Here is a 27,150-nt window from a genome sequence, read left to right on the forward strand (position 1 = left end):
AGGACCCTAAAAGTTATTGTGCAATTTGTCCTGAGTACGCTGATACCCCACATGTGGGGGTAAACCACTATTTGGGCGCATGGCAGAGCTCGGAAGGGAAGCAGCGCCATTTGACGTTTTGGGCTGGAATTGAGATCGGACTCCATGTCGCGTTTGGAAAACCCCTGATGTACCAAAACAGTGGAAACCCCCCACAAATGACACCATTTTGGAAACTAGACCCCCTAAGGAACTTATCTAGATGTGTGGTGAGAACTTTGAACCCCCATGGGCTTCACAGAAGTTTATAAAATAAAGCCATACAATTAAAAAATCATATTTTTTCCACAAAAATGATCTTTTCACCCTCAATTCTTATTTTTCCAAGGGTAACAGGACCCTAAAAGTTATTGTGCAATTTGTCCTGAGTACGCTGATACCCCACATGTGGGGGTAAACCACTATTTGGGCGCATGGCAGAGCTCGGAAGGGAAGCAGCGCCATTTGACGTTTTGGGCTGGAATTGAGATCGGACACCATGTCGCGTTTGGAAAACCCCTGATGTACCAAAACAGTGGAAACCCCCCACAAATGACACCATTTTGGAAACTAGACCCCCTAAGGAACTTAGCTAGATGTGTGGTGAGAACTTTGAACCCCCATGGGCTTCACAGAAGTTTATAACATAAAGCCATACAATTAAAAAATCATATTTTTTCCACAAAAATGATCTTTTCACCCTCAATTCTTATTTTTCCAAGGGTAACAGGACCCTAAAAGTTATTGTGCAATTTGTCCTGAGTACGCTGATACCCCACATGTGGGGGTAAACCACTATTTGGGCGAATGGCAGAGCTCGGAAGGGAAGCAGCGCCATTTGACGTTTTTGGCTGGAATTGAGATCGGACACCATGTCGCGTTTGGAAAACCCCTAATGTACCAAAACAGTGGAAACCCCCCCACAAATGACACCATTTTGGAAACTAGACCCCCCAAGGAACTTATCTAGATGTGTGGTGAGCACTTTGAACCCCCCAGTGCTTCACAGAAGTTTATAAAATAAAGCCATACAATTAAAAAATCATATTTTTTCCACAAAAATGATCTTTTCACCCTCAATTCTTATTTTTCCAAGGGTAACAGGACCCTAAAAGTTATTGTGCAATTTGTCCTGAGTACGCTGATACCCCACATGTGGGGGTAAACCACTATTTGGGCGCATGGCAGAGCTCGGAAGGGAAGCAGCGCCATTTGACGTTTTGGGCTGGAATTGAGATCGGACACCATGTCGCGTTTGGAAAACCCCTGATGTACCAAAACAGTGGAAACCCCCCACAAATGACACCATTTTGGAAACTAGACCCCCTAAGGAACTTATCTAGATGTGTGGTGAGAACTTTGAACCCCCATGGGCTTCACAGAAGTTTATAACATAAAGCCATACAATTAAAAAATCATATTTTTTCCACAAAAATGATCTTTTCACCCTCAATTCTTATTTTTCCAAGGGTAACAGGACCCTAAAAGTTATTGTGCAATTTGTCCTGAGTACGCTGATACCCCACATGTGGGGGTAAACCACTATTTGGGTGAATGGCAGAGCTCGGAAGGGAAGCAGCGCCATTTGACGTTTTTGGCTGGAATTGAGATCGGACACCATGTCGCGTTTGGAAAACCCCTAATGTACCAAAACAGTGGAAACCCCCCCACAAATGACACCATTTTGGAAACTAGACCCCCCAAGGAACTTATCTAGATGTGTGGTGAGCACTTTGAACCCCCCAGTGCTTCACAGAAGTTTATAACGCCCGGGCGTGAAAATAAAAAATTCGTATTTTTTCCACAAACGTGATCTTTTAGTCACCATTTTTTTATTTTCCCAAGGGTACCAGGAGATATGCTGATACCCCATATGTGGGAGAAAACTACTGTATGGGCACACGTCGGGGCTCGGAAGGGAAGTAGTGACGTTTTGGAATGCAGACTTTGATGGAATGGTCTGCGGGTGTCATGTTGCCTTTGGAGAGCCCCTAATGTACCTAAACAGTGGAAACCCCCCACAAATGACCCCATTTTGAAAACTAGACCCACTAAGGAACTTATCTAGATGTGAGGTGAGCACTTTGAACCCCCAAGGGCTTCACTGAAGTTTATAATGCCAGGGCATGAAAATAAAAAAATCGTATTTTTTCCAGAAACATGATCAATTAGTCCCCAATTTTTTCATTTTCCCAAGGGTAACAGGAGAAATTGGACCCCAAAAGTTGTTTTCCAATTTGGCCTGAGTACGCTGACACCCCATATGTGGGAGAAAACTACTGTATGGACACACGTCGGGGCTCGGAAGGGAAGCAGTGACGTTTTGGAATGCAGACTTTGATGGAATGGTCTGCGGGTGTCATGTGCGTTTGGAGAGCCCCTGATGTACCTAAACTATTGAAACTCCCCACAAGTGACCCCATTTTGGACACTAGACCCCCCACGGAACTTATCTAGATGTGTGGTGAGCACTTTGAACCCCCAAGTGTTTCACAGAAGTTTATAACACTTGGACGTGAAAATAAAAAAATCATTTTTTTTCCACAAAAATGATATTTTTGCCCCCAATTTTTTATTTTCCTAAGGGTAACAGGAGAAATTGGACCCCAAAAATTGTTTTGCAATTTGTCCTGAGTAGGCTGATACCCTACATGTGGGGGTAAAACACTGTTTGGGCGCATGGCAGAGCTTGGAAGGGAAGGCGCACCATTTGACTTTTTCAACTCAGAATTGGCTGGAATTGAGATCAGACGCCATGTTGCATTTGGAGAGCCCCTGATGTGCCCAAACAGTGGAAACCCCCAATTATAACTCCAACCCTAACCCCAACACACCCCTAACCCTAATCTGAGCCCTAACCCTAGCCCTAACCCTAGCCCTAACCCTAACCCTAGCCCTAACCCTAGCCCTTACCCTAGCCCTAACCCTAAGGCTGTGTGCACACGCTGCGGATTTTGCTGCGGTTCCGCAGCAGTTTTGGCCGCTGCGGACCAGCAGCAGTTTTTGCTGCGGTGTACAGTACCATGATTCCCTATGGGAATCAAAAACCGCAGTGCAGACGGTGCGGAATTTTCCGCGCGGATTATCTGTCATGTCAATTCTTTCTGCGGATTCTCCTGCGGTTTGCCATCTCCTCTATTGAGGAGATGAAAAACCGCAGGACAAAACCGCAGAGCAATCCGCAGGTAAAACCGCAGGTCTTTTGACCTGCGGTTTCACCTGCGGATTTTACAAAATCCGCACCTAATCCGCAGCGTGTGCACACAGCCTTACCCTAACGGGAAAATGGAGATAAATACTTTTTTTTTAGTTTTATTATTTTTCCCTAACTAAGGGCGTGATAACGGGGGGTTTGACTTACTATTTATGGCGGTTTTTATGTTTGGCAGCTGTCAGACGCTAAAAGACGCTTTTTATTGTAAAATAGTTTTTGCATCACCACATATTGAGAGCTATAATTTTTCCGTATTTTGACCCACTGAGTCATGTGAGGTCTTATTTTTTGCGGGACGAGTTGACGTTTTTTATTGGTACCATTTTCGGGCACGTGACATTTTTTGATCGCTTTTTATTCCTATTTTTGGGACGCAGAATGAACAAAAACCAGCGTTTCATGAATTTCTTTTGGGGGGGTGCGTTTACACCGTTCCGCGTGCGGTAAAATTGATAAAGCGGTTTTATTCTTCGGGTCAGTACGGTTACAGCGATACCTCATTTAGGTCGTTTTTTTATGTTTTTGACGGTTTTATGCAATGAAAACTATTTATATAAAAAATAATTATTTTTGCATCGCTTTATTCTGTGAGCTATAACTTTTTTATTTTTTCGCTGATGATGCTGTATCGTGGCTCGTTTTTTGCGGGACAAGATGACGTTTTCAGCGGTACCATGGATATTTATATGCGTCTTTTTGATCGCGCGTTATTACACTTTTTGTTTGGCGGTATGATAATAAATCATTATTTTTTGCTTCGTTTTTTATTTTTATTTTTTAAGGAGTTCGCTAAAAGGGTTAACTAATGGGACAGTTTTATAGGGCTGGTCATTACGGACGCGGCGATACCTAATATGTGTACTTTTATTGTTTTTTTTTTATTATTTCCTTACTTTATTACATAGTCCCAGGTGGGACATCACTGTCCTGTGACAGATCGCTGATCTGTCACATCACAGATCACTGTGACAGATCAGCAATCTGTCACAGGCATTGAAGAAGACTTCCTCTTGCCTGCGCTTTGCAGGCACTGAGGAAGCCAGCTTCCTCAGGTCCCCGAAGGCCCCCCGTCGCCATCTTGGATTCGGGGGCCTGGAGGATAGGAGCCCCCCGCAGCAGCGCTGCACATTGCGCTGCCGTGGGGGGCTCAGGGAAGCACGGAGGGAGCCCCCTCCCTCCCGATGCTTCCCTTTTAACTCCCGGTACACCGCGATCATGTTTGATCGCGGTGTGCAAGGGGTTAACGTGTCGGGGGCGGTCCGTGACCGCCCCTGACACATAGTGCCGGGTGTCAGCTGTGATAATCAGCTGACACCCGGCCGCGATCAGCGGCGCTCACCACGTGGGCGCCGCTGATCGCGGTAGACGTACTATCCCGTCCACGGTCATACGGGCCCGGGTACCGTGGACGGGATAGTACGTCGGATGTCAGGAAGGGGTTAAATGTCCATTGTGCAAGGCTGCGAGAAAATCTCAGCATACGGATTGCATACGGATGCCATACGGATTACATACGGATGGTAACATGCGCAAAATACGTGACCACACCTTGCTTACGGATGACATACGGAGCACTATTTAGGGGTCATTCATCCGTATTACGCCTGTAAACTACGGACCGTATTTTGCATCGGTTAGTGTGACCCCGGCCTCACATCCAAACAAGTTCAAGCTGCCCTGCAGTCCAAGGGTACAACAGTGTCAACCCGTACTATCCGTCGGCGTCTGAATGAAAAGGGACTGTATGGTAGGAGACCTAGGAAGACCCCACTTCTTACCCCGAGACAAAAAAAAGCCAGGCTGGAGTTTGCCAAAACTTACCTGAAAAAGCCTAAAAGGTTTTGGAAGAATGTTCTCTGGTCAAATGAGACAAAAGTAGAGCTTTTGGGGCAAAGGAATCAACATAGAGTTTACAGGAGAAAAAAAGAGGCATTCAAAGAAAAGAACACGGTCCCTACAGTCAAACATGGCGAAGGTTCCCTGATGTTTTGGGGTTGCTTTGCTGCCTCTGGCACCGGACTGCTTGACTGTGTGCATGGCATTATGAAGTCTGAAGACTACCAACAAATTTTGCAGCAGATTGTAGGGCCCAGTGTGAGAAAGCTGGGTCTCTCTCAGCGGTCATGGGTCTTCCAGCAGGACAATGACCCAAAACACATTTCAAAAAGCACTAGAAAATGGTTTGAGAGAAAGCACTGGAGACTTCTAAGGTGGCCAGCAATGAGTCCAGACCTGAATCCCATAGAACACCTGTGGAGGGATCTAAAAATGGCAGTTTGGAGAAGGCACCCTTCAAATATCAGGGACCTGGAACAGTTTGCCAAAGAAGAATGGTCTAAAATTCCAGCAGAGCATTGTAAGAAACTCATTGATGGTTACCGGAAGCGGTTGGTCGCAGTTATTTTGGCTAAAGGTTGTGCAACCAAGTATTAGGCTGAGGGTGCCAATACTTTTGTCTGGCCCATTTTTGGAGTTTTGTGTGAAATGATCAATGTTTTGCGTTTTGCTGCATTCTCTTTTGTGTTTTTTCATTTAAGACAAATTAAATGAAGATAATAATACCAAAGAATTTGTGTTTACAATCATTTTCAGGAAGAAACGGAGTATTATCGGACAGAATTGCAGAGGTGTCAATACTTTTGGCCCCAACTGTATAATTAATATGTTTCAGGGGGGATCAAAGGGGTAACGTTTCTCCTTGTTGAGAGTGGCAAGCCAGGCCTGGCATGTCAGAGTGAAGATATTTATATGCCATGCATGCTTCTCTGGAAATTTACATTTATCCTAAGTCATATAGCAGGGCTCGTAAGAGGGTCGATATTGACTTTTAGAATTGCTACTTTCAATAGTTAAGGTCCTGTCACACTAAGCGATATCGCTAGCAAAATCGCTATAACGTCACAGGTTTTTGTGACGCAGCAGCGATATTGCTAGCGATATCGCTATGTCTGATACTTACCTCCGACCGCTCCCCCGCTGGTTATCGCTGATCGCGCGATAAAGTCCTGGACCGTTTCTCGCTGTCAGCTTCCTGTGGCGCTGACAAGCGACGCGTGGACGCGGGCGGGAGGACGTCAGGATCGCCTCGTCTGACAGGTAAGTAGCGACCCCCGACCCCTGCTATGTTGCTGGTGAGATCTGCCTGTGTGGCAGCTCACTAGCGACCACTTAGCGATGCACCAGCGATCCTGACCGCGTCATATCGCTGGTCGGGATTGCTGGTGCATCGCTAAGTGTGACAGTACCTTTAGAGTTCTAGTTTTTTTCCTCTCTGAATAGGCAATTTGCATATTTAATTTCCCATAGGAGCATGCAAGGTGTATAAGTCTCCTCACTCTGACATTCCAAGCCTGACTTGCCACTCTCCACAAAGGAAAATGTTACCCCTTAGAACTCAGTATTATTAATCCTCTCACCTAGCCAAATCAGAAATCATTCTTTGCACTGACGAGCGGCAATACCCCGAAACACTGTGTCTGCAAATTGTCATTCTGATTTGGCTTTTCTCCAGTCATATGTCAAGGCTCGTTAAAGGGTCGATATTGACTTTTAGGATTGCTACAGTACTTCCAATAAATGGCACTAGAGTTCTAGTCGTCCTCCTCTCTGAAGAAGCAATTTGCATAGGGAAATCTTCCAAAACTTATCGGGATCCCCTCATTGGTGACGATGAGATTTTGGGTTTGTTGGCACCTCCATTGATAACTCTTTAATATTTGGTCACACTCAGTCCTCTAGAGCAGCAGCCACTCTTTACTCTTCTGTGACATCTATGACATCCTTATGTCCAATTAGTTATTTTCCTTATGGAGCAACCCTTACAATTGGTCACCAAATGTAACCTCAATGCTCACATTCACATTCTTACTTATATGAAGTCCTTATCTATGTTGAATATAATTTTATTTTATATTTTTCTTTGCTTCTAATAAAGTTTCCATGCCATTAAAGATGAGATGTTCCTAAGGCAGTCCCTCCATCGGCAGGCCATGAACCTGCACAGGGTGTCCGTCAGTTACATGGTATGTATCAGATCTTATGTATGTATTATAAACATAATATTTGTAACAGGTACCTACTGTGTAGACCTAAAGTTATTTGTCCAATCATGAGCTCAAAAATGTTTTGTAAGTCAATACCTACATCCTACTGTGTATTTTCTTAAAATTTTGCCCATCGGCTTTGCTTTTGCTTATCTACATCCTCAAACATAAAGGCGGTAATAAGTAAGCGCCTTTTACTTTCCTGATTTCTTACATATTGTACAGTAAAGATCTAAATATATTACTGTCACTACTCACGGACAAGCTATGAGACAGGGTAGTCAGGAGGTCTGAGGTTAGATACTAGGAGGGCTCGTAGTACAAGGAAAAAAGACAAAGGAATGGTTAGGTAACAGTCCAGGGTAAAATGCCAGGATGGTATGTCAAGACAAGGGAGTAAGACAAATGGATAGTCAGAGGCCAAGTACAGGGTCAAGTACCTGAAGTCAGTGAGCATCAAGAGCAGAAGGGATAATCCACACGATTAGTCATGAGAAATCCTAGATCCAGCAACAAGATCAGAGAAATACCAAGAGCTAATCACACACACCAAGCAAAGCTAAGCTACAAGTGACACTGGACTGCACACAGCTAGCCACGTAATAGTCAGCCAATCACTAAGGATGGGAATCACCTGGGGAAACGCCCGCAGGCTATGCCAGATGGAGCAGCATCAGATTGGATGACTGGACTGGCACAATACTGACAGTCCAGCACACTCCAGATCCCATATGGCGGCTATGCTGTCACTCACAATAACTGATGAAAATGTGACACTGAGGCTGCAAGTTAGTTACAGTGCCTACAGGGAGTCTGAGGTCATCTGAGACATGCCTCCTATTTGCCATTGGTTCAGATGACTGCTCTGTCCCTTACTCCTGCAGCTCTGCCTCCTCTGATTGGCTGCCGTGTATAAGTAAGTGTAGTATATAGGCCCTTTACTTTACAACCGCTAGTTATAAATGTGTCAATCTACCAGTAATTGTGATCATGATTATCTATGAGTGTAGGCCCCCACGTGATTTTGGTAGGGAACACTACATCGTTTCCCAAAATATTTAACTGGCCAATGAGGAAGGCACAGAGTCCGAGGAGAGCATTGATTGCTGAACACTATTATTCTGTGTTGTTTGCAGGCAGATGGCGTCCTGGGAGCTGCCGCCACCGATTTACCTATACGGAATAATTTCAATCTCCCTAGCATGCCTTTGGTATGTATATATGTTGTATTTCTCTATCTGTTATTCTCGTGTAAAAATAGTTCATATTAATCCTATTAACTATCCTACATAGCCACAAATTGGAGAGAAGCCACCCGCTGTGATGACCAGGGCTGAATATCCCTCTAATTTAATGGATGCTTCCGAACAAGATATATTCATCGAGGACGGTGAGATTCCGACTAAAACTCAACTTTTTATCTGTTTTCTTTGTTATTTTATTATTGTTTATTATGCTTTGCTTATATAGCGCTATTTTATTTCACAGCGCTTTACATACATTTGTATGACATTTATTTTATGTATTGTTTATTAATATACATTTTTTTGTTTTGTTTTAATAATATATTGCATTTTTGCTTAGTAATTAGTATCATTTTTCACACTTATTTTGTAGAAGGTTTGCACTGTATAGATCTAGGGAATGACAACGGCAGGAGATGAGTGTGCTGATGTTTTGGAAGAGCAGTGACAGATCGATTTGAAATTGTTATTGAAGACTTGTTTTATTTCAACAAGTAACACATAATGATGCACAAGTCATGTTTATATATTTCGCTCTTTATGACGTGTGTGCAACCACTGGATCTTTCAAGGTTTTTATTATTTTATCGCATGTATTAGTGACATGTATTAATGTGGTCATAGAAAGATATATCTGCCGCACAGTACACTGCCTCTCCACGATGCACAGACTTTTCGAGCTATATGTCACTCATACAACAGGCAGAAGGCAAATATAACCCAAGAAATGCTGAAGCTTTAGGATAAAACCCAAGAAAAAATGGATAAGCCAAGAGTTTGTAAGTTTGGTGAAATGAGAGTTTGTGTCGGAAACAATTACGTCTTTCATGTCAGAGATGCTGCATTAATCATGTGAATATGAAAGGCTTGGGGAAAAGTTGGGTTTTACCAGTGAAAGTTGCAGCAACTGACCTGAAAAAGTATTTGTTTTTGGCTTTCATCATTCGTTTATGAATGCAACAAAATTTCCTACTGAATCAGCTTTGCGTCAATGAGACCCTAAATTCATTGGTGAAAATTTTCTAAAATGGTCTAATTTTTAGACAGTGTAAAATTGGACTTGGCAGTTTTTGTACAAGCCAAATTTATCACACAAACTTGTGCCGGATGATAAATATGATATGACGGATCTTTATCTCAAGATTGGATCGAGCTCACCATAGGACACATCTTGAAGATGTTCGGAACCTGGAAACGCTGCATCAAGGTGTAGAACAATCTTAAAAAAAAGATAATCCAACTCAACTAAGGGTGGGCTGTCACCTGAAACGCGTTGATATCCCATTTCTTCTAGCTGTACTTGATCTTCTCCTCTGTTTTGCACTTTGTGTGAATAAAAGCCACACGGTTCGTTGAGCTGGATTATCTTCATGTTAGGAACTTTATCTCATAGAATCATAGAATCATAGAAACGTAGAGTTGGAAGGGACCTCCTGGGCCATCTGGTCCAACCCCCTGCTCAAAGCAGGATTCGCTAAATCATCCCAGTCAGATGTCTGTCCAGTCTCTGTTTGAAGACTTCCATTGAAGGAGAACTCACCACTTCTCGTGGCAGCCTGTTCCACTCATTGATCACTCTAACTGTCAAAAAGTTTTTTCTAATATCTAATCTGTGTCTCCTCCCATTCAGTTTCATCCCATTGCTTCTAGTCTTTCCTTGTGCAAATGAGAATAAAGTTGATCCTTCTACAATGTGACAGCCCTTTAGATATTTGTAGACAGCTATTAAGTCTCCTCTCAGTCTTCTCTTTTGCAAACTAAACATTCCCAAATCCTGCAACCTTTCCTCATAAGACAGGGTTTGCAGACCAGTCACCATTCTGGTCGCTCTTTTCTGAACTTGCTCCAGTTTGTTGATGTCTTTTTTAAAATGTGGTGCCCAAAACTGGACACAATATTCCAGATGAGGTCTGACCAAAGAGGAGTAGAGGGAAATAATGACTTCACGTGATCTAGACTGTATGCTTCTGTTAATACATCCTAGAATTGCATTTGCCTTTTTTGCTGCTGCATCACACTGCTGACTCATATTCAGTCTGTGATCTATTAGTATACCCAAGTCTTTTTCACATGTGCTGTCACTTAGCCCTATTCCTCCCATTCTATATATGCTTTTTTCATTTTTATTGCCCAGATGTAGTACTTTGCATTTCTCCCTGTTAAAAACCATTCTGTTAGTTGCTGCCCACTTCTCCAGTTTATTTAAATCTTTTTGAATCCTCTCTCTCTCTTCTCTAGTATTAGCTATCCCTCCTAGCTTTGTGTCATCAGCAAATTTAATCAGTTTACCCTCAATTCCTTCATCTAAATCGTTGATAAAGATGTTGAACAATACAGGGCCCAGGACAGAGCCCTGTGGTACCCCACTTGAGACATTCTTCCAACTGGATGTGCAGCCATTTACGACCACTCTTTGGGTCCGATCACTAAGCCAGTTATGAATCCACCTAACAGTTGCCTTGTCCATTCCATACTTAGTCATTTTTTCAATAAGGATTGTATGAGAAACTTTGTCAAATGCTTTGCTGAAGTCAAGATATACTATATCTACAGCATTTCCTTGATCCACCCAATCAGTGATACCGTCATAGAAGGAAATTAAGTTAGTCTGACATGACTTATTAGTTACAAACCCATGCTGACTCTGTTTAATCACTTCATTCTTATCCAGGTATTGACATACATGTTGTTTAATAATTTGTTCAAAGATCTTTCCTGGTATAGAAGTCAGACTCACCGGCCTATAGTTGCCTGGGTCCACCTTCTTCCCCTTTTTGAAGATAGGAACAACATTTGCTCTTCTCCAGTCTTCTGGCACTTCTCCTGTTCTCCAAGAATTTTCAAAGATTATGGAGAGGGGTTCAAAAATTTCTTCTGCTATCTCCTTCAGTACTCTGGGGTGTAATTCATCTGGACCTGGAGACTTGAATTCATTTAGGTTAGCTAAGTGTTTCCTCACTATCTTTCTGTTTATAGATATCCTGGATTCTTCTATTCCCTTAATAGGACAGTGAATAACAGTTGATGTTACATTTCCTTTCTGAGAGAAAACAGATGCAAAATAGGAATTTAAAAGTTCAGGCTTCTCAACATCCTGTCTTACCATTTCATCATTTTCATCCTGTAAAAATCCTATAGCATCTTTGACTTTTCTTTTACTTTTGACATATCCCCAAAATCCTTTATTATTGCTTTTGACATCTCTTGCAAGCCTCAATTCATTTTCAGCTTTAGCTAATCTGATTTGTGCCCTGCAGGTTCTGCAGACAGCATTATATTCTTCTTTAGATATGCCTCCCTCTTTCCATTTTATAAACATTTTTTTCTTCCTTTTTAGCATGTGCTTAAGTTCTGTGTTCATCCATCCTGGTTTCCTTAAATGCTTCCTATTCTTCCCTCTTTTCGGGATTGTTAACAACTGTGCTTTGAGAATTTCATTTTTCAAGATTTCCCATCCCTTCTGGACATTTTTGTCTTTTAGGATATCCAGCCATTGGATCCCTCCAATTCTCTTTCTGAATCCCTTAAAATCTGCCTTTCTGAAATCTAACCTTGACGTCTGAGTCTTCACAGGTCTTCCGCCTCTAGTTATCCAAAATTCTAAAATAGCATGGTCGCTACCTCCTAGGGTCCCAGCCACTTTTACCTCCTCAACCATTTCCTCCCTATTTATAAGGATTAGATCCAAGGTAGCAGTTCCCCTTGTTTTCTCCCTTACCTTTTGGAAGATAAAGTTGTCAGGAAGAGAGGATAAGAATTTCCTTGACCTGTTAGTTTTGCCTGAGAGAGATTCCCAACAAATGTCTGGATAGTTGAAATCTCCCATGACAACTATGTCATATTTTTTGGAGAACTTGGCCATTTGATGCATAAAGAGTTCATCCATATCTTCAGCTTGCACAGGCGGCCTGTAGTAAATGCCTGCAATGGTGTCCTTTCCATTGTTCTGTCCTTGTATTCTTACCCAAACAGTTTCCACAGAACTCCCAGTCTCTGAAGCTTCAATCTCTGTGCATATATACTTGTTTCTAACATACAATGCGACACCTCCTCCTCGTTTATCAAGTTTGTTTCTTGCAAATAAGTTGTATCCTTCTAGTCTTGTATTCCAATCATGTGTATTGTCCCAGCAAGTTTCAGTGATTCCAATGACATCATATTTTCCTGTGTTAGTAGTTCCAATTCTCCTTGTTTGTTGCCCATGCTTTGTGCATTAGTATAGAAACATTTTAGTTTGTGATTGGTTTCTCTTTCTCCAATATTTTTATTAATTAGATTCTTTCGTCTTTGTTCTTCCTTTCCACTTCTAATAGCAGAGTTCTCAATAGCATTTGTCAGGTGTATGGCTTTTTCTGGTCTTTTGCTTCCCTTCCCATGTTGTTCTAGTATAAAGCTCTCCTTACAAGTGTAGCAAGGCGACTTCCAAATACATGCTTTCCAGTCTTCGTAAGGTGCACCCCATCTCTAGCAAGTAGTCCATCGTATAAGTAGTTCACTCCGTGATCCAGAAATCCAAATCGTTGCTGACGGCACCATCGACGTAGCCAGTTGTTCACCTGCAGAATCTTATTCCACCTCCTTGTTCCATGGCCATCCACTGGGAGGATGGAAGAGAAGACCACCTGCGCTCCCAGTTCTTTCATTTTGTTGCCTAAGTCTTCAAAGTCTCTGCAGATGGTTTCCAGGTCGTTTCTTGCGGTGTCATTTATCCCCACATGTAGTAGCAGGAATGGGTAGTCATCTGTAGGTCTGAAGAGTCCTGATATCCTGTCAGACACATCTTTAATTTTTGCACCTGGAAGACAGCACATTTCTCTTGAAGTTATATCCGGTCTGCAGATAGCTGCCTCTGTTCCTCTCAACAGGGAATCCCCCATGACCACCACTCTCCGTTTCTTCTTGACAACATTTTTCTTTCTCCATCCGGGAGGACTCTGAAGGCGTACAAGGTTGCTGTTTGTGGGCAAAGTCTTATCCTGATGTATTTCTTCATCGTTTTCCTGCGTGAGAGCCTGGTACTGGTTTCTGAGCAGTATGGGTGCTGACTGCCTCCTGATCCTCCTGCTTCTCTGGGTCACATGTCTCCATTCCTCTGTTTCTTCAGGTGCACTTCGAATTTCTTCTCTTTCTGTAACATGAAGAGATAATTCTGCTCTGTCTAAGAACTCTTCACCTTCCTTAATGATCTTCAACGTAGCTAACCTCTCTTCGAGATTTTGCAACTTTTCCTCCAACAGGGACACAAGCTTGCATTTGTGGCATGTGAAGTTTGGCTTTTCCACTGGTAAATCTGTGAACATGTAGCAAGAAATGCAGCTCACCAAATGGCTCCTGGCCTCTTCCATCTTGAGATTTCTTAAAAACGATCAAAGATGAGCCAAAATTCCGATTTCCTCTTTTCAGCTGCAACGGCCAAAACCCAGTGATCGTTGAGCTTGCGGAGACTCTTCACTTATCCCAGAAGGCACTGGGAATATGCAAATGATCTCCTCAAGACTCTTCCCCTGGTTTTCCGATTTCCTCTTTTCAGCTGCAGCAGCCAAAACCCAGTGATAGTTGAGCTCGCGGAGACTCTTCACTTATCCCAGAAGGCACTGGGAATATGCAAATGATCTCCTCAAGACTCTTCCCCTGGTTTTCCGATTTCCTCTTTTCAGCTGCAGCGGCCAAAACCCAGTGATCGTTGAGCTTGCGGAGACTCTTCACTTATCCCAGAAGGCACTGGGAATATGCAAATGATCTCCTCAAGACTCTTCCCCTGGTTTTCCGATTTCCTCTTTTCAGCTGCAACGGCCAAAACCCAGTGATCGTTGAGCTCGCGGAGACTCTTCACTTATCCCAGAAGGCACTGGGAATATGCAAATGATCTCCTCAAGACTCTGTCGAGGGGGGGAACAGGAGGCCACCATACACATTACACTGTTGACCGAGCCAGGTTTGTCCGACGTCAGGGTAATGTGCATGGGGGCATTTAAACATTTATGTTTAATGGTCCCTATACACATTAGCTGATCGTAAGCCAAACCCATTCAGCAGGCCTCCTGACTCTCCCTAAAAAAAAATAGTTTTGGGGGAGAGAAGGATCAATCGTTGGAATTTAATTTTTTTTTATTTAATGGTAAATAAGCCGCTGTCAAGATTATCTCTCTCCCCATTGAAGATATATGAATGCTCAACTGAGCCGAACGCTCATGTATAAGAAAGTCAGGAGAGATAGCTGTCTGCTAAACGATTACGCATCTAACAGTCTCTCATCCATATACCCTGCTTAATTTTGTAATTTCGGTGCACATTGTTGAATTGAAGGCAAAAATTCCAACCAAACGCTAGTACCGGTTGGCCATGCCCATAATTGAGCAAGGCGGGAAAACTTAGTCAGATCCGCAACAAAATCTTTATATAAATAAAGTATGGATTTAGTGGCAAAAATCCTCGCCAAATACGTGACGCTTGAATCCAAATCTGCGGCAGTGACTTTATAACCATTCTATATAAAATTTCATCCTTTCTCTAACAGTGAGATCCTAAAAACTTAAAGGCGGTAATATATAAAAACTTCGGAAAATCGGGGGGGGATGTTAACCCTTCCACTAGTTTACTAGACACTAAGAAGTACCATAATTACAAATTGATAAAGTCTATGTTGGATATAATTGTACGTCTCTCCAGCCATGCAGCAGTGTGATTACGACAGTGTTGGAGGGGGCTACTAGACATGTGTGGGGGCTACAGAATTAATTATACATTTTCTTCTGCTTCACTAAGCCCCCCCTACAATAACATACTGTAATACAGATGACTAGGATTTTCTATTAACGGCATTATTAAGGGCACAATGGATTATGCAAATATGGTCACATTTAGGCGCTGAAATGTGGTCTTGTGTGTGACTCGTAATCCCAGAACTCTGCACGAAGAACTGATCTATTTTTGCTGTATCTCTGCACATATCCCATGTTTAGAGGGATTTTCCTGTGCTTGGAGGGGCTGTCTGGAGTCAGAAACCTATATTCTAATACACTATTGGTGAATAGATTTACCATATTTAGTTTTCTAGTGGAAACTGATTCAGAAGTTTTTGGAGAAGGTTTTTGTTCCTTGAAGCAGTTTTGCAATTTTGCAAAATTTTTGGCTATGTGTACACAACTTTTCTCTTACGCGGTTTCGGCCATGGAAATAACCTAGGAATTTAGAGATCCTTATCTTGGTCTGTCTTCGGCCATGGAAATGGCCTGAAAACCCATCAAAAAAATGTTCAAAAGAACAAACATATGCGTGTCTAAGGAAAAATTACATTTCTGTGCTTATGTTCATTCTTTTGTTTGTTCCTTTAATCGCTTCAGGGTCCCTTTTTCTGGCGTTTTACTATCAGAAGATGGTCTCTACAATTCAAATCAGTGGGAAAGCTCAAAAGAAATCATCAGGATGTTTTTTGGGGTCCTTTGCCGTCGTTTTTGCTAGCGGTTTCTTCATTATTCAATGGAGGGAAAAAAAAATTTATAAGTAAAAATACAAAAACCATTGCTCTCAAAGAGATCACCAGAAATTTCTGAGAAGCTTTTTTTTTTTTTTTTTTTTTACTGTATTGATCATTTTTTTCCACCGGCATCCATAGAAGTCCCAGTTACAGGGGAAAAACAGTCCACTTCAGTGACATAAGTCACTGGTAAAGCTGATCTTGGTCTGTTAGGACCCAGAGTCTTTGGTGATGCCAATTCTTTGGTAATGTACATAGTGATCACTGAGTGTTGTGAAGCCGATGAAGTAGAGTACAGAAGCATTAATAAACCATTTCTGTCTTCTCTCCTGGTTTCCTGGCTGCGTGTGACAGCTGGATTCCTGATCTATTCCTGCTAGATTGCAGGAGCTTTAACTTCTTGCTGTTAATTTATAGTAGCATTAGGTTAAAGCCCAGAATGAAGCATGGTAAATTCATAGCTCTTAAGGCCTTATGTGATTTAAAGGGGCCATACAGTTTTTATTTTTTTTTAAATTGCGTCAAGGCTGCGTTTCTACTACTCCTCACCAAGCTGTGTTGACAGCGACACACGACCACTACATCCAATCTCTGGGCTCATCGGTGATGTTAAAGCAGTAGCCAGTGACTGGCTGCAGTGGTCATGTGACACCAACGCTGCAGACCTGTCAATACAGACCAGAAGGGAGCAGTAGAGCATCGGAGTTGGAAGGGCTTGTGTCGGCCCCATTTGTTTTAATGAAACCCCAGATTAACCTTTCATTTTATCTACCTTAATTACCGTATCTGAAAGGTAATAAAGTAGATCATTAGAGCAAAGATTCTAGAGAATTGATCATTTTTGCATGTCCTGTGCAAGAAGCCCAGAGTGCATAGACCAAAAACTGCCAAGCGGACATGATGCAATCAACAACCAAAACCCAAAATGCAGTTTCATCGGCGGACTCCGCTGCTTCATATGTACATCCATAGTAGAAGACTTCACCAATATCACAGTGATAAAGACACTTAGCCAAAGATGCAGAATAGAGAAATCTCACCCCCCATATAAATGTATATTTTGGTTATTTTTGTAGAAATCCTAGTCTTCAGTATTTAGGGTTATTAGATAACTGCTTAACAAACCTCACTTGGATCTATGTACTTAAGAAGACCTTTCTCACAGTCCTGTAATTTGGCTTTATTGACCTAATGATCATTAAGACCCTCCTTAATGAGCCGAAAAAACACGAATCCTAAAGATAAAGTCCTTAAAGTAACAGTGATCCCAGTGATCCTTTACTGGTTTGTCAGTAGAAGAAAGCTCAAACAGCAGTATCTGATGCACAGAAGTCACATATCATCCCAGCAGATTACATTGTTTTCTCTTTCTTAACACATTCCCACTGATAATGGTGGTGGTGCGGGTGGAGGGGGGTGGCAGGAGTCACTATCTTTCCCAAATATTTTCTATTCTGCTATATATTGAAGGGATTGGAATGATGTAAGAAATTATATAAAAATCTCCACGACACCCATGTCCAATTTTCTTCATTAGTGTCCAGATAAGGACTCGTCCAGCAAAAAGATTCTAGTTAAGAATGTTTAAGTGAGTAAGTTATGCAACGTACTAATATACTTAAAGCTACCCCAATTTTCATCTACAAACTCTGGTCCCAACATGTTTTATTTCCAGTTTGTGCCCTTTGCAGGACAGTGTTTTCTGTGTTGGCACAAGCAAGGCTGCCGCTAAGAATTTCGGGGCTCCAATACTGACAAAATTTTCAGGGCCCCCTTGAGACTCCGCCCAGGCTTCACCCCTCAAACTGCCTACAGTCTCACCGCTCTCTCTTGGAAAAACTCCACTTCTCACCAATCACACATTAACAGTTCCTATCACCATATCACACATACAGCCATCAGCTTTTGTTTTGGCCAAAAGATTTTTTAAGCCACTACCACAGCAAGGTAGACTCTTTTGGCCGAGCTCTACTCTACTCTAACCTATTAATCATTTCTTAAAATATCCAATACAATTTTGGTATATTTTTATTTATTTTTCAATTTTTATAATGACCAATAATATCACATACAAGGGACAAATACCACTGTACCATGATGAGACACCATATTACCACCACATAGTGACCTATAATACCACATACAAGGGACAGATCCACCACACTATGTCCAGACCACATATTACCACCAGATAGTGACCAAATAACAGCACATACAAGGAACAAATACCGCAACACCATGGCCGAACAGCATATTATCATAACATAGTGACTGAATACTACAAAACTGATCATTAATAAAAAGCAATGATAATATCACCATAAGTGCAATTATACACAGGAGATCTGTACTTAGTATACAGTATCTGTACAGGTAATACAGTGATCACCAGTGTCAGTGTACAGGTAATACAGTGATCAACAGTGACATTATGCACACAAGCACTGTATACATTGTACAGGTTATACATTGATAAATGACATTATAAACAGGAGCTCTGTATATAGTGTCAGTGTAAAGGTAATACAGTGATCACTGGTGACATTTTACACAGGACCGCTGCATATAGTGTACATTGTATAGTGTCAGTGTACAGGTAACACTCTGACTCACCAGTGATGTTTCTATGTGAAGTCCTTCATCTTTGCTTTTCATCTTCATCTAGCACAGACCGCCATCACTTCTTCCAGCCAGGGCTCGTCTCTGCAGAAAATAACACAGTTATCTAGAGCACCGCTTGCAGAACACATTACTTAATTTTTTGCCAAGTTCTACACTACACCAGATGAAGACAAAAAAGGCGACATAGTGTCAGGGCCGCCCCCCACATTTAAAACAGTATCCTCAAAAAATAAAATAAATGCATGACTGCAGTAATAATATCCCTTAATTAGCCCCCATGATAATAATATCCCCCATCCTGGCCCCCGTGTGTCTCATTCCTGGCTCCAGCCATATGTTCTCCCATCCTGCCCTCATGCCCTCATGAGTATCCATTCTTCCCCTATGTGATGTCCCGTGATCCTGCCCCATCTATCCCTTGATCCTGCCCCATCTGCCCCATGATCCTGCCCCATCTGCCTCGTGATCTTCCCCATCTGCCCCATAATCGTGCCCCATCTGCTCCGTGATCCTGCCCCACGTCCCCCGTGATCTTGCTCCATTTTCCCCGTGATCCTGCTCCATCTGCCCTGTGATCCTGATCCATCTGTGCCATGATCCAGCCCCATCTGTCTCCATTGTATCCATCCTGAACCATGTGTCTCCATCCTGCCACATGATCCTGCCCCCTGTGTCTCCATCCTGCCCCCTGTGTCTCCATCATGCCTCCTGTGTCTCCATTTATGCCCCCTGTGCCTTCATTCTTGCCCCCTGTTTCTCCATTCTTGCCCTCTGTGTCTCCATTCTTGCCCTCTGTGTCTCCATTCTAGCCCTGTGTCTCCATTCTTCCCCCTGTATTTCCCATCCTGCCGCCGTGTTTCCCATGCTGCCCCCCGTGCAGCTTTCAATAAAAATAAAAAAACCTTTCTCCTTACCTTACCGCGCTCCTGTGGCGATGTTCCCTCCATGCAGTTCATGCGCGCACTCGCCGGTGAATGACAATGACGTCATATGCCGACGACGTCAGCTGTCAGCCTCTGATTGGTTGGTGACTTTTAACTCTTGCCGTGCGGACCCGGGGTTCAATTTCTGCACCGGCAGAATCCTGCCGCTGAGGCCCGATGACCAGAAGTAACGGGGCCCGATGTTGGCCCCCTCTGCTGATCGGGCCCCATACGCCAGTCAGGGCAGTAGTGCCCTGATGGTGGCCCTGGGCACAAGACCCTCAGCTCTGTGTGAAGCGGATCATTTCAGTAGATAAGTCAGCCCCCTTTGGTCATTTCAGTAGATAAGTCAGCTCCTTCTCTATTCATTTCAGTATATAAGCCAGCCCCCTTCACTGTTCATTTCAGTAGATAAGCGGGTAGCACGGTGGCTCAGTGTTTAGCACTGTAGCCTTGCAGCACTGGGGTCCTGGGTTCAAATCCCACCAAGGACAACATCTGCAAGGAGTTTGTATGTTCTCCCTGTGTTTGCATCCATTTCCTCCAGGTTCTCCGGTTTCATCCCACATTCCAAAGACATACTGATAGGGAATTTAGATTGTGAGACTCATCGGGGACAGCGACGATAATGTCTGTAAAGCGCTGTGCAATTAATGGCGCTATATAAATGAGTAAATTAAATAAATAAGCCAGCCCCCTTCTCGATTCATTTCTGTTCCTAAGTCACCCCCGTTCCCTTATCTATACAGTCAGTCAGCCTGCCTCACACACTGCTCTGCTTCTTTGTTGGAGGGAATCTGGAAGAGGATCTGTTCAGAACCAAGATAGAATCCTTCAATCATTGATTACCTTTATTTGTTGCACTAAGTTTCAGTCAGCAATCTTCATTCATTTTCAGACCCCCTCATATGCAGCTTTTAGCTTGATCCAAGTTTCAGTTTTTTCTTTCTCCCTGTAATATACCCTAGATGTGAGATCTGTGTGTGTCCGGGATACACCTGTCTTTATTAGCTCATATGGTACATCTATCCTACACATTTCCTCTTCATGTGCTTTACTCCTTTTCTATAACTTGTTTTTATTTCCTCTTTGACACTGTAACTACTTTCCCCTCTCTCCACATTGTTGAGATCAGTGTACATCCCTTTCCTTGCTGCTATCTCTAGGATTTTAGTATCCACAATTCTAAAGGACCCTCAATTTATCATGAAAACTGGGTTCTCCAAGTTGCTAGTTTGTCAGTCGACCAGGCCAACCGTGGTGGCCTCCACTCAGAGATGAGACAGGTAGTCAATGGGATTTATGGGAACTGCGGAGCCCCCATAAGTGAGAGGTTACTTCACTCTGTTTGCTGCGTTTGCATCCAATTTAGTGCAGGAAAGAGAAGGTTGAGCAGAGGGTTGATTACTTTTCCCTTATCTATGGACTAAGTCTTATAAACATCAGAGACAAGGGAAAGTAGAGATTCCTATGCACATATTTTGCTTCCATGGGTGAGACATATGTACACAAGTATCTCACCTCTCCTCTGCTCAGGAACAACATTATGACAGGCAGTTAGGATAGGCAATCCAGAAAAACCCTTTGATTGCTGAAGTGACCAAAAGCCAGAGTTGTCTGACCCCCTAGTTCACCAATAGGAACAGTTTTCTACTGTTCAGCCCCAACCCTGCCCTTCACAACAGTACCAGTGCCTCGGGGGTTGGCACCTTTGCATTGAAGAACTGGGGGTTTGGGTTTGACATTGACCAAGAACAACATCAACGTAGAGTTTGTATGTTTTTTTCCTTGTTTGTGTGGGTTTATTCCCTTTTCATCTTTCACTCCAAAAACATAACAATAGGCTGCTTACAAAATAGTATGTGTGTATCTCCGATAAACCAGGAGGCAGCCATGCTTTGTGATGGCCAAGAATGATGTAGAGAGTATTGCCCGCACAGTGCGCAGCTCGTGTCCACTTTAAGCTTGACCGTTTCATGTTTTTTCTGCCTTGAGCAAAGATGTTATTTTACAATAACTTTTTCAATTTTATTAATTACACTTTTAAATGTATAAGCATCATTTTTGACATGTTTGATAGATGTGCTCACACTGGTGCCATAATTGTTAAAATTCAAAAGTGTATACCCGTGGTAGACTCTCATGACCTATTCACCTCTAGCTCATGGTGCAATCTCCAGAGCAGAATCTGATGGCCCACTGGTCACTGCATCCATTAATGGGGAGGTCGTTGCTTTCCTCTTTCCATTCGTTTTTGTGAGAGTTATGGAAACCATGGCACAAGTGTTCTGGAAACCTATATCGTGGAGATATGGGTGGGTTCCGAAGGTGGGTAAATAAGGTAGATAATGCAGATGTCTATGATAGCTTCAGGAAAGATGTATATCTTTGTACCGTGTTAGCCAGTAGATAGAAAAATATTCAGAATTGAGAGTCCTCAGTGATTGATACCTTTTAATGGCTAACTGAAAAGATGGTAACAAATTGCAAGCTTTCGAGACTACGCAGGTCTCTTCATCAGGCATTGACCTAATGAAGAGACCTGAGTAGTCTCGAAAGCTTGCAATTTGTTACCATCTTTTCAGTTAGCCATTAAAAGGTATCAATCACTGAGGACTCTCAATTCTGAATATTTTTCTATGATAGCTTCATACACTCATATACTGAATGACCGGTCATTTATGTTCTCTGCACGTTGACATTCTGGGTCAGGACATCATCATTTAACATAATACTTGTATTTGTGACCTTCTCTGGGCATCTATTTAGTAGGTGCATTTCCACCATTTTTTTAAGTATTGTCAAACTTTACCCATCAATGACCCAAAAAAATCAAAGACCTCAGATTGAGTATTTTACAGATATATGTACTGTATTTAGCCAGTATCTAATATAGGCTTTCACGTCTTAAAAAAAGGCCGACTGCTCACTATAAGCTTCGACATCTATTGGTATGGACGAATATAATCTGTAGTGCGTGATTGGTCCAACACTCTATAGTGATCATAGGATGAGATCACAGTGGTCCTATTGTTTACACGTGCTCTATGCCCCGTACATAATTCTAAAATAGATTAGCGAAGAATTGCAGAAGACAACTATACAGATGTTTGAGGCAGCCAAAGTTTGAGTGTCAGTAATATATCTGGACTTCCTGAGGTTCTTCTTAACCAAACGTAGGTCATTTTAGGATCCCACGGTGATCTACAGGTGCCTTAGGTAACTATGGCTCAGCCGAGTGTTCATCTGTTCTCTGCTCATATGGAAGCAGCTAATCTCTCTGTAGTAAAAAGTGGGCTTTTGAAAGAATCCAGATGTGGTTGGAAGTCCCCCATACCCAATGAATGGTTAACTGCTCCCCAACGAAATCGGCATGTTCAGCCAACTCTAATCTAATGGGTAAAAGGACCTTAAAATGTTTGTCCCATGCTCTGTCTTAGGAGTGCGCCGCTCCCTGCCTACTGGTTTCCTACTTGCCAGAGGGTGGTGCACTCTTGATGATTGACACTTTGGGTTAGTGACATGTTTGCATCTGTGGCCTGAAGCCTGCTACAAACAGACGCAGATTTATCTCTGTAGCTTCGGGGGGAATGATTTGGCCAGCCTCAGAGCAGCACTTACCATGCCAGTAGAAATAATGAGCTTGTAAGTGCTGTGCTCTTTGCCTTAAAAACTGGCCTCCACTGGTAGATTGCAGTAGTGGCCGAACTGTAATGTAAGCTATAGACAGGGAAATTATTTATTCCTTTCTTTAAAAAAAGAGTATTTTTTATGAGTGGTAAATTTCAGTCCTGTTGAGTAGAACAGCAGGAGGCCCAGGTAATGCGGCAACGATACAAAACACTACTAAAGAGTTTAGTTTGGCCATTTGAAAGTAGCCTTAGTTTGAGTCAGAAAATCTAGAATTTTTTTGTTTCTTTATGCTGCATGCTATAGAGTACCATCAGCCATGTATACTCTATAGAAATGGCTTGGCCTAGTGTGGACCCCAGCAGTGTCCCCCAGTGGGAGTCCCGACTGAAGAAATCACTAATGTAGTTACAGGGAATTATTTTTTAAATCTATTAGTGGACATGACGCCGGCACCCACGGTCATTGTTTCCTTTCAAGTAAATGATGAGATAATCAGACTAATCTGACACCCGACATGAGAATCGCTAAATATGGTCACTTTATAACCGGCCAACCTTTGACTTACATTTTCTTTGTCTGAAGTATTAAAATACTCAAGAGCTGTTGGGTTGACACGTATTTTTAAGGGTTGTTTTTTTTTTTTTCCTCTTTCCGCGTGTCCACCCTTTCCCTGTCCCTTATTCATGTGGACGCAGACACAGTCAAGCCCGTACATTGTCGTCCCATGTAATGATACTAGTGACTCTTTAAATGGAGGTTTTTATTCACACTTCGCCATTGAAAGCAGAAAAGGCTTTTGGCCGTGGCCATACAAGCATAATAAATTGTATATGTTTCCAATACTGAATGCGTTTCGTCCATATGCTGCACCGCATAGCTACATGAATGAGCATTTACCGAATCAGTCCCACCACATTAAACAGAAAAACAATCTTTATTCATGGTAACTTATCAGTTTCAATTAATCAACCCTAACAATGGAATTTCTGATGTGCTTAAGCAACTTGAAAGCAATAGGTCATCTCCAGGGCAGTCTTGTTGTGTCTTTGTGTCTTCAGATTTAGACAAAGCCTCAAGGAATCACGTAATGAGCAAAATGCTACATTGTGTCCTCGATGGTCAATTCTTCGTTTCTTTACTTATCATGGAGTCTTATGTTATATGTATAAATCTACTTTTATAGAAGTCGGCGCTCTTGTTGGACACAGAAGAAGTCTGCAGCCTGGAGGAGAATAAGATCTCGGCTGACCATTCTTTCAAAGCCGCTGTGCTGCTATGTGAATGGCATTGTGCAGACCATTCCAGCGGGTATTGAAAAGGGGTAACCATTGGCTTGATTTGGTTACACGCTTTAGCAAAGAAACTCCCTCCCACTGCCTAAGGGTCTGTGAAAGGTCCATGACCTGTTTAGAAGAGTCGAACGAAATGTCATGTCGCCCCTCCCAAATGGGAGTATCTGCATTCATTTGATGCGTATAAAAAATGATTGGGGATGGTTAGATCACTGCTTTTCAATTGCAATTTATAGGAGTATACAAAAAAAATTCACAGTGTTTGCATGGAAAACATGGAAGGGTTTCTTGCTAAATTGCGTTACCTGTGAAATGTCATTAGTAGTCTGGGGCAGACATTCTCTATTTATAGTTTTTAATAATTCTACTGATACATAAGATAATATAGGATGCTGTATGCTGAATCCCATGTATTGCTTAGAGAGATAGATAATAGAGACATAGATAGATAGATAGATGATGGATAGATACAGAGATAGATGAAGAATCCAAGTTCTTGGAGCATTTTTTACATCATAGCATGGATGAATTTTATTTATTTATTTTACCTATTTATATAGCACCATTAATTCCACAGCACTTTACAGACGTCATCACTGTCCCCATTGGGACTCACAATCTACAATCCCTATCAGTATGTCTTTGGAATGTGGGAGGAAACCGGAGACCACGGAGAAAACCCACACAATCACGAGGAGAACATACAAACTCCTTGCAGATGTTGTCCTTGGTGGGATTTGAACCCAGGACCCCAGCGCTGCAAGGCTGCAGTGCTAACCAGTGAGAAGAAGAGTTCCTTCTTTTCACTTGTATAAATTGGACTGCTACCTCTTTCTACTGCTATATAGATAAAAGATAGCCACATATATAGGTATGAGATACATACACTAGGTATAGATGGATATATACTGTAGATATTCACACTTTTATATACAAACCTGTTGAACATTTTGACTGCCTCTATGCCATCAGACTGTTTTTAATTAGTGCTAGATTCTACCTGGCATTTACTGCTCATTCACACATCAGTGTTTCACCTACGAGTGCTAACCTTATTTTACATGGATACAGTTGTGGCCAAAAGTATTGACACCCCTGCAATTTTGTCAGAAAATACTCAGTTTCTTCCTGAAAATGATTGCAAACACAAATTCTTTGGTATTATTATCTTCATTTAATTTGTCTTAAATGAAAAAAACACAAAAGAGAATGAAGCAAAAAGCAAAACATTCATCATTTCACACAAAACTCCAAAAATGATCCAGACAAAAGTATTGGCACCCTCAGCCTAATACTTGGTTGCACAACCTTTAGCCAAAATAACTGCGACCAACCGCTTCCGGTAACCATCAATGAGTTTCTTACAATGCTCTGCTGGAATTTTATACAATTCTTCTTTGGCAAACTGCTCCAGGTCCCTGATATTTGAAGGGTGCCTTCTCCAAACTGCCATTTTTAGATCTCTCCACAGGTGTTCTATGGGATTCAGGTCTGGACTCATTGCTGGCCACCTTAGAAGTCTCCAGTGCTTTCTGTCAAACCATTTTCTAGTGCTTTTTGAAGTGTGTTTTGGGTCATTGTCCTGCTGGAAGACCCATGACCTCTGAGGGAGACCCAGCTTTCTCACACTGGGCCCTACATTATGCTGCAAAATTTGTTGGTAGTCTTCAGACTTCATTACGCCATGCACACGGTCAAGCAGTCCAGTGCCAGAGGCAGCAAAGCAACCCCAAAACATCAGGGAACCTCCGCCATGTTTGACTGTAGGGACCGTGTTTTTTTCTTTGAATGCCTCTTTTTTTTCTCCTGTAAACTCTTTGTTGATGCCTTTGCCCAAAAAGCTCTACTTTTGTCTCATCTGACCATAGAACATTCTTCCAAAACGTTTTAGGCTTTTTCAGGTAAGTTTTGGCAAACTCCAGACTGGCTTTTTTATGTCTCGGGGTAAGAAGTGGGGTCTTCCTGGGTCTCCTACCATACAGTCCCTTTTCATTCAGACGCCGACGGATAGTACGGGTTAACACTGTTGTACCCTCGGTCTGCAGGGCAGCTTGAACTTGTTTGGCTGTTAGTCGAGGTTCTGTAGTATCCAACATCCGCACAATCTTGCGTTGAAATCTCTTGTCAATTTTTCTTTTCCGTCCACATCTAGGGAGGTTAGCCACAGTGCCATGGGCTTTAAACTTCTTGATGACACTGCGCACGGTAGACACAGGAACATTCAGGTCTTTGGAGATGGACTTGTAGCCTTGAGATTGCTCATGCTTCCTCACAATTTGGTTTCTCAAGTCCTCAGACAGTTCTTTGGTCTTCTTTTTTTTCTCCATGCTCAATGTGGTACACACAAGGACACAGGACAGAGGTTGAGTCAACTTTAATCCATGTCAACTGGCTGCAAGTGTGATTTAGTTATTGCCAACACCTGTTAGGTGCCACAGGTAAGTTACAGGTGCTGTTAATTACACAAATTAGAGAAGCATCACATGATTTTTCGAACAGTGCCAATACTTTTGTCCACCCTCTTTTTTATGTTTGGTGTGGAGTTATATCCAATTTGGCTTTAGGACAAATCTTTTTGCGTTTTTTCATTTAAGACAAATTAAATGAAGATAATAATACCAAAGAATTTGTGTTTGCAATCATTTTCAGGAAGAAACTGAGTATTATCTGACAGAATTGCAGGG

General features: G+C 42.3%; 1 protein-coding gene across 3 annotated transcripts in view; it reads left to right on the forward strand.

Moving 5' to 3' along the window:
• The window catches only part of CUNH10orf67 (chromosome unknown C10orf67 homolog), a 216,154-nt gene that overhangs the window by 177,847 nt on the left and 11,157 nt on the right, over positions 1-27,150 (forward strand). For all 3 annotated transcript variants that reach the window (XM_073581804.1, XM_073581805.1, XM_073581806.1), the window contains exons 13-15: positions 7,167-7,254; positions 8,412-8,486; positions 8,569-8,665. In XM_073581804.1, the coding sequence (XP_073437905.1) occupies positions 7,167-7,254; positions 8,412-8,486; positions 8,569-8,665 (260 nt within the window). The remainder of the gene's footprint in view (positions 1-7,166; positions 7,255-8,411; positions 8,487-8,568; positions 8,666-27,150) is intronic.

Source organism: Dendrobates tinctorius, unplaced genomic scaffold, assembly GCF_039654945.1.
Source record: "Dendrobates tinctorius isolate UK_male_01 unplaced genomic scaffold, ASM3965494v1 ptg000070l, whole genome shotgun sequence".
NCBI lineage: Eukaryota > Metazoa > Chordata > Amphibia > Anura > Dendrobatidae > Dendrobates > Dendrobates tinctorius.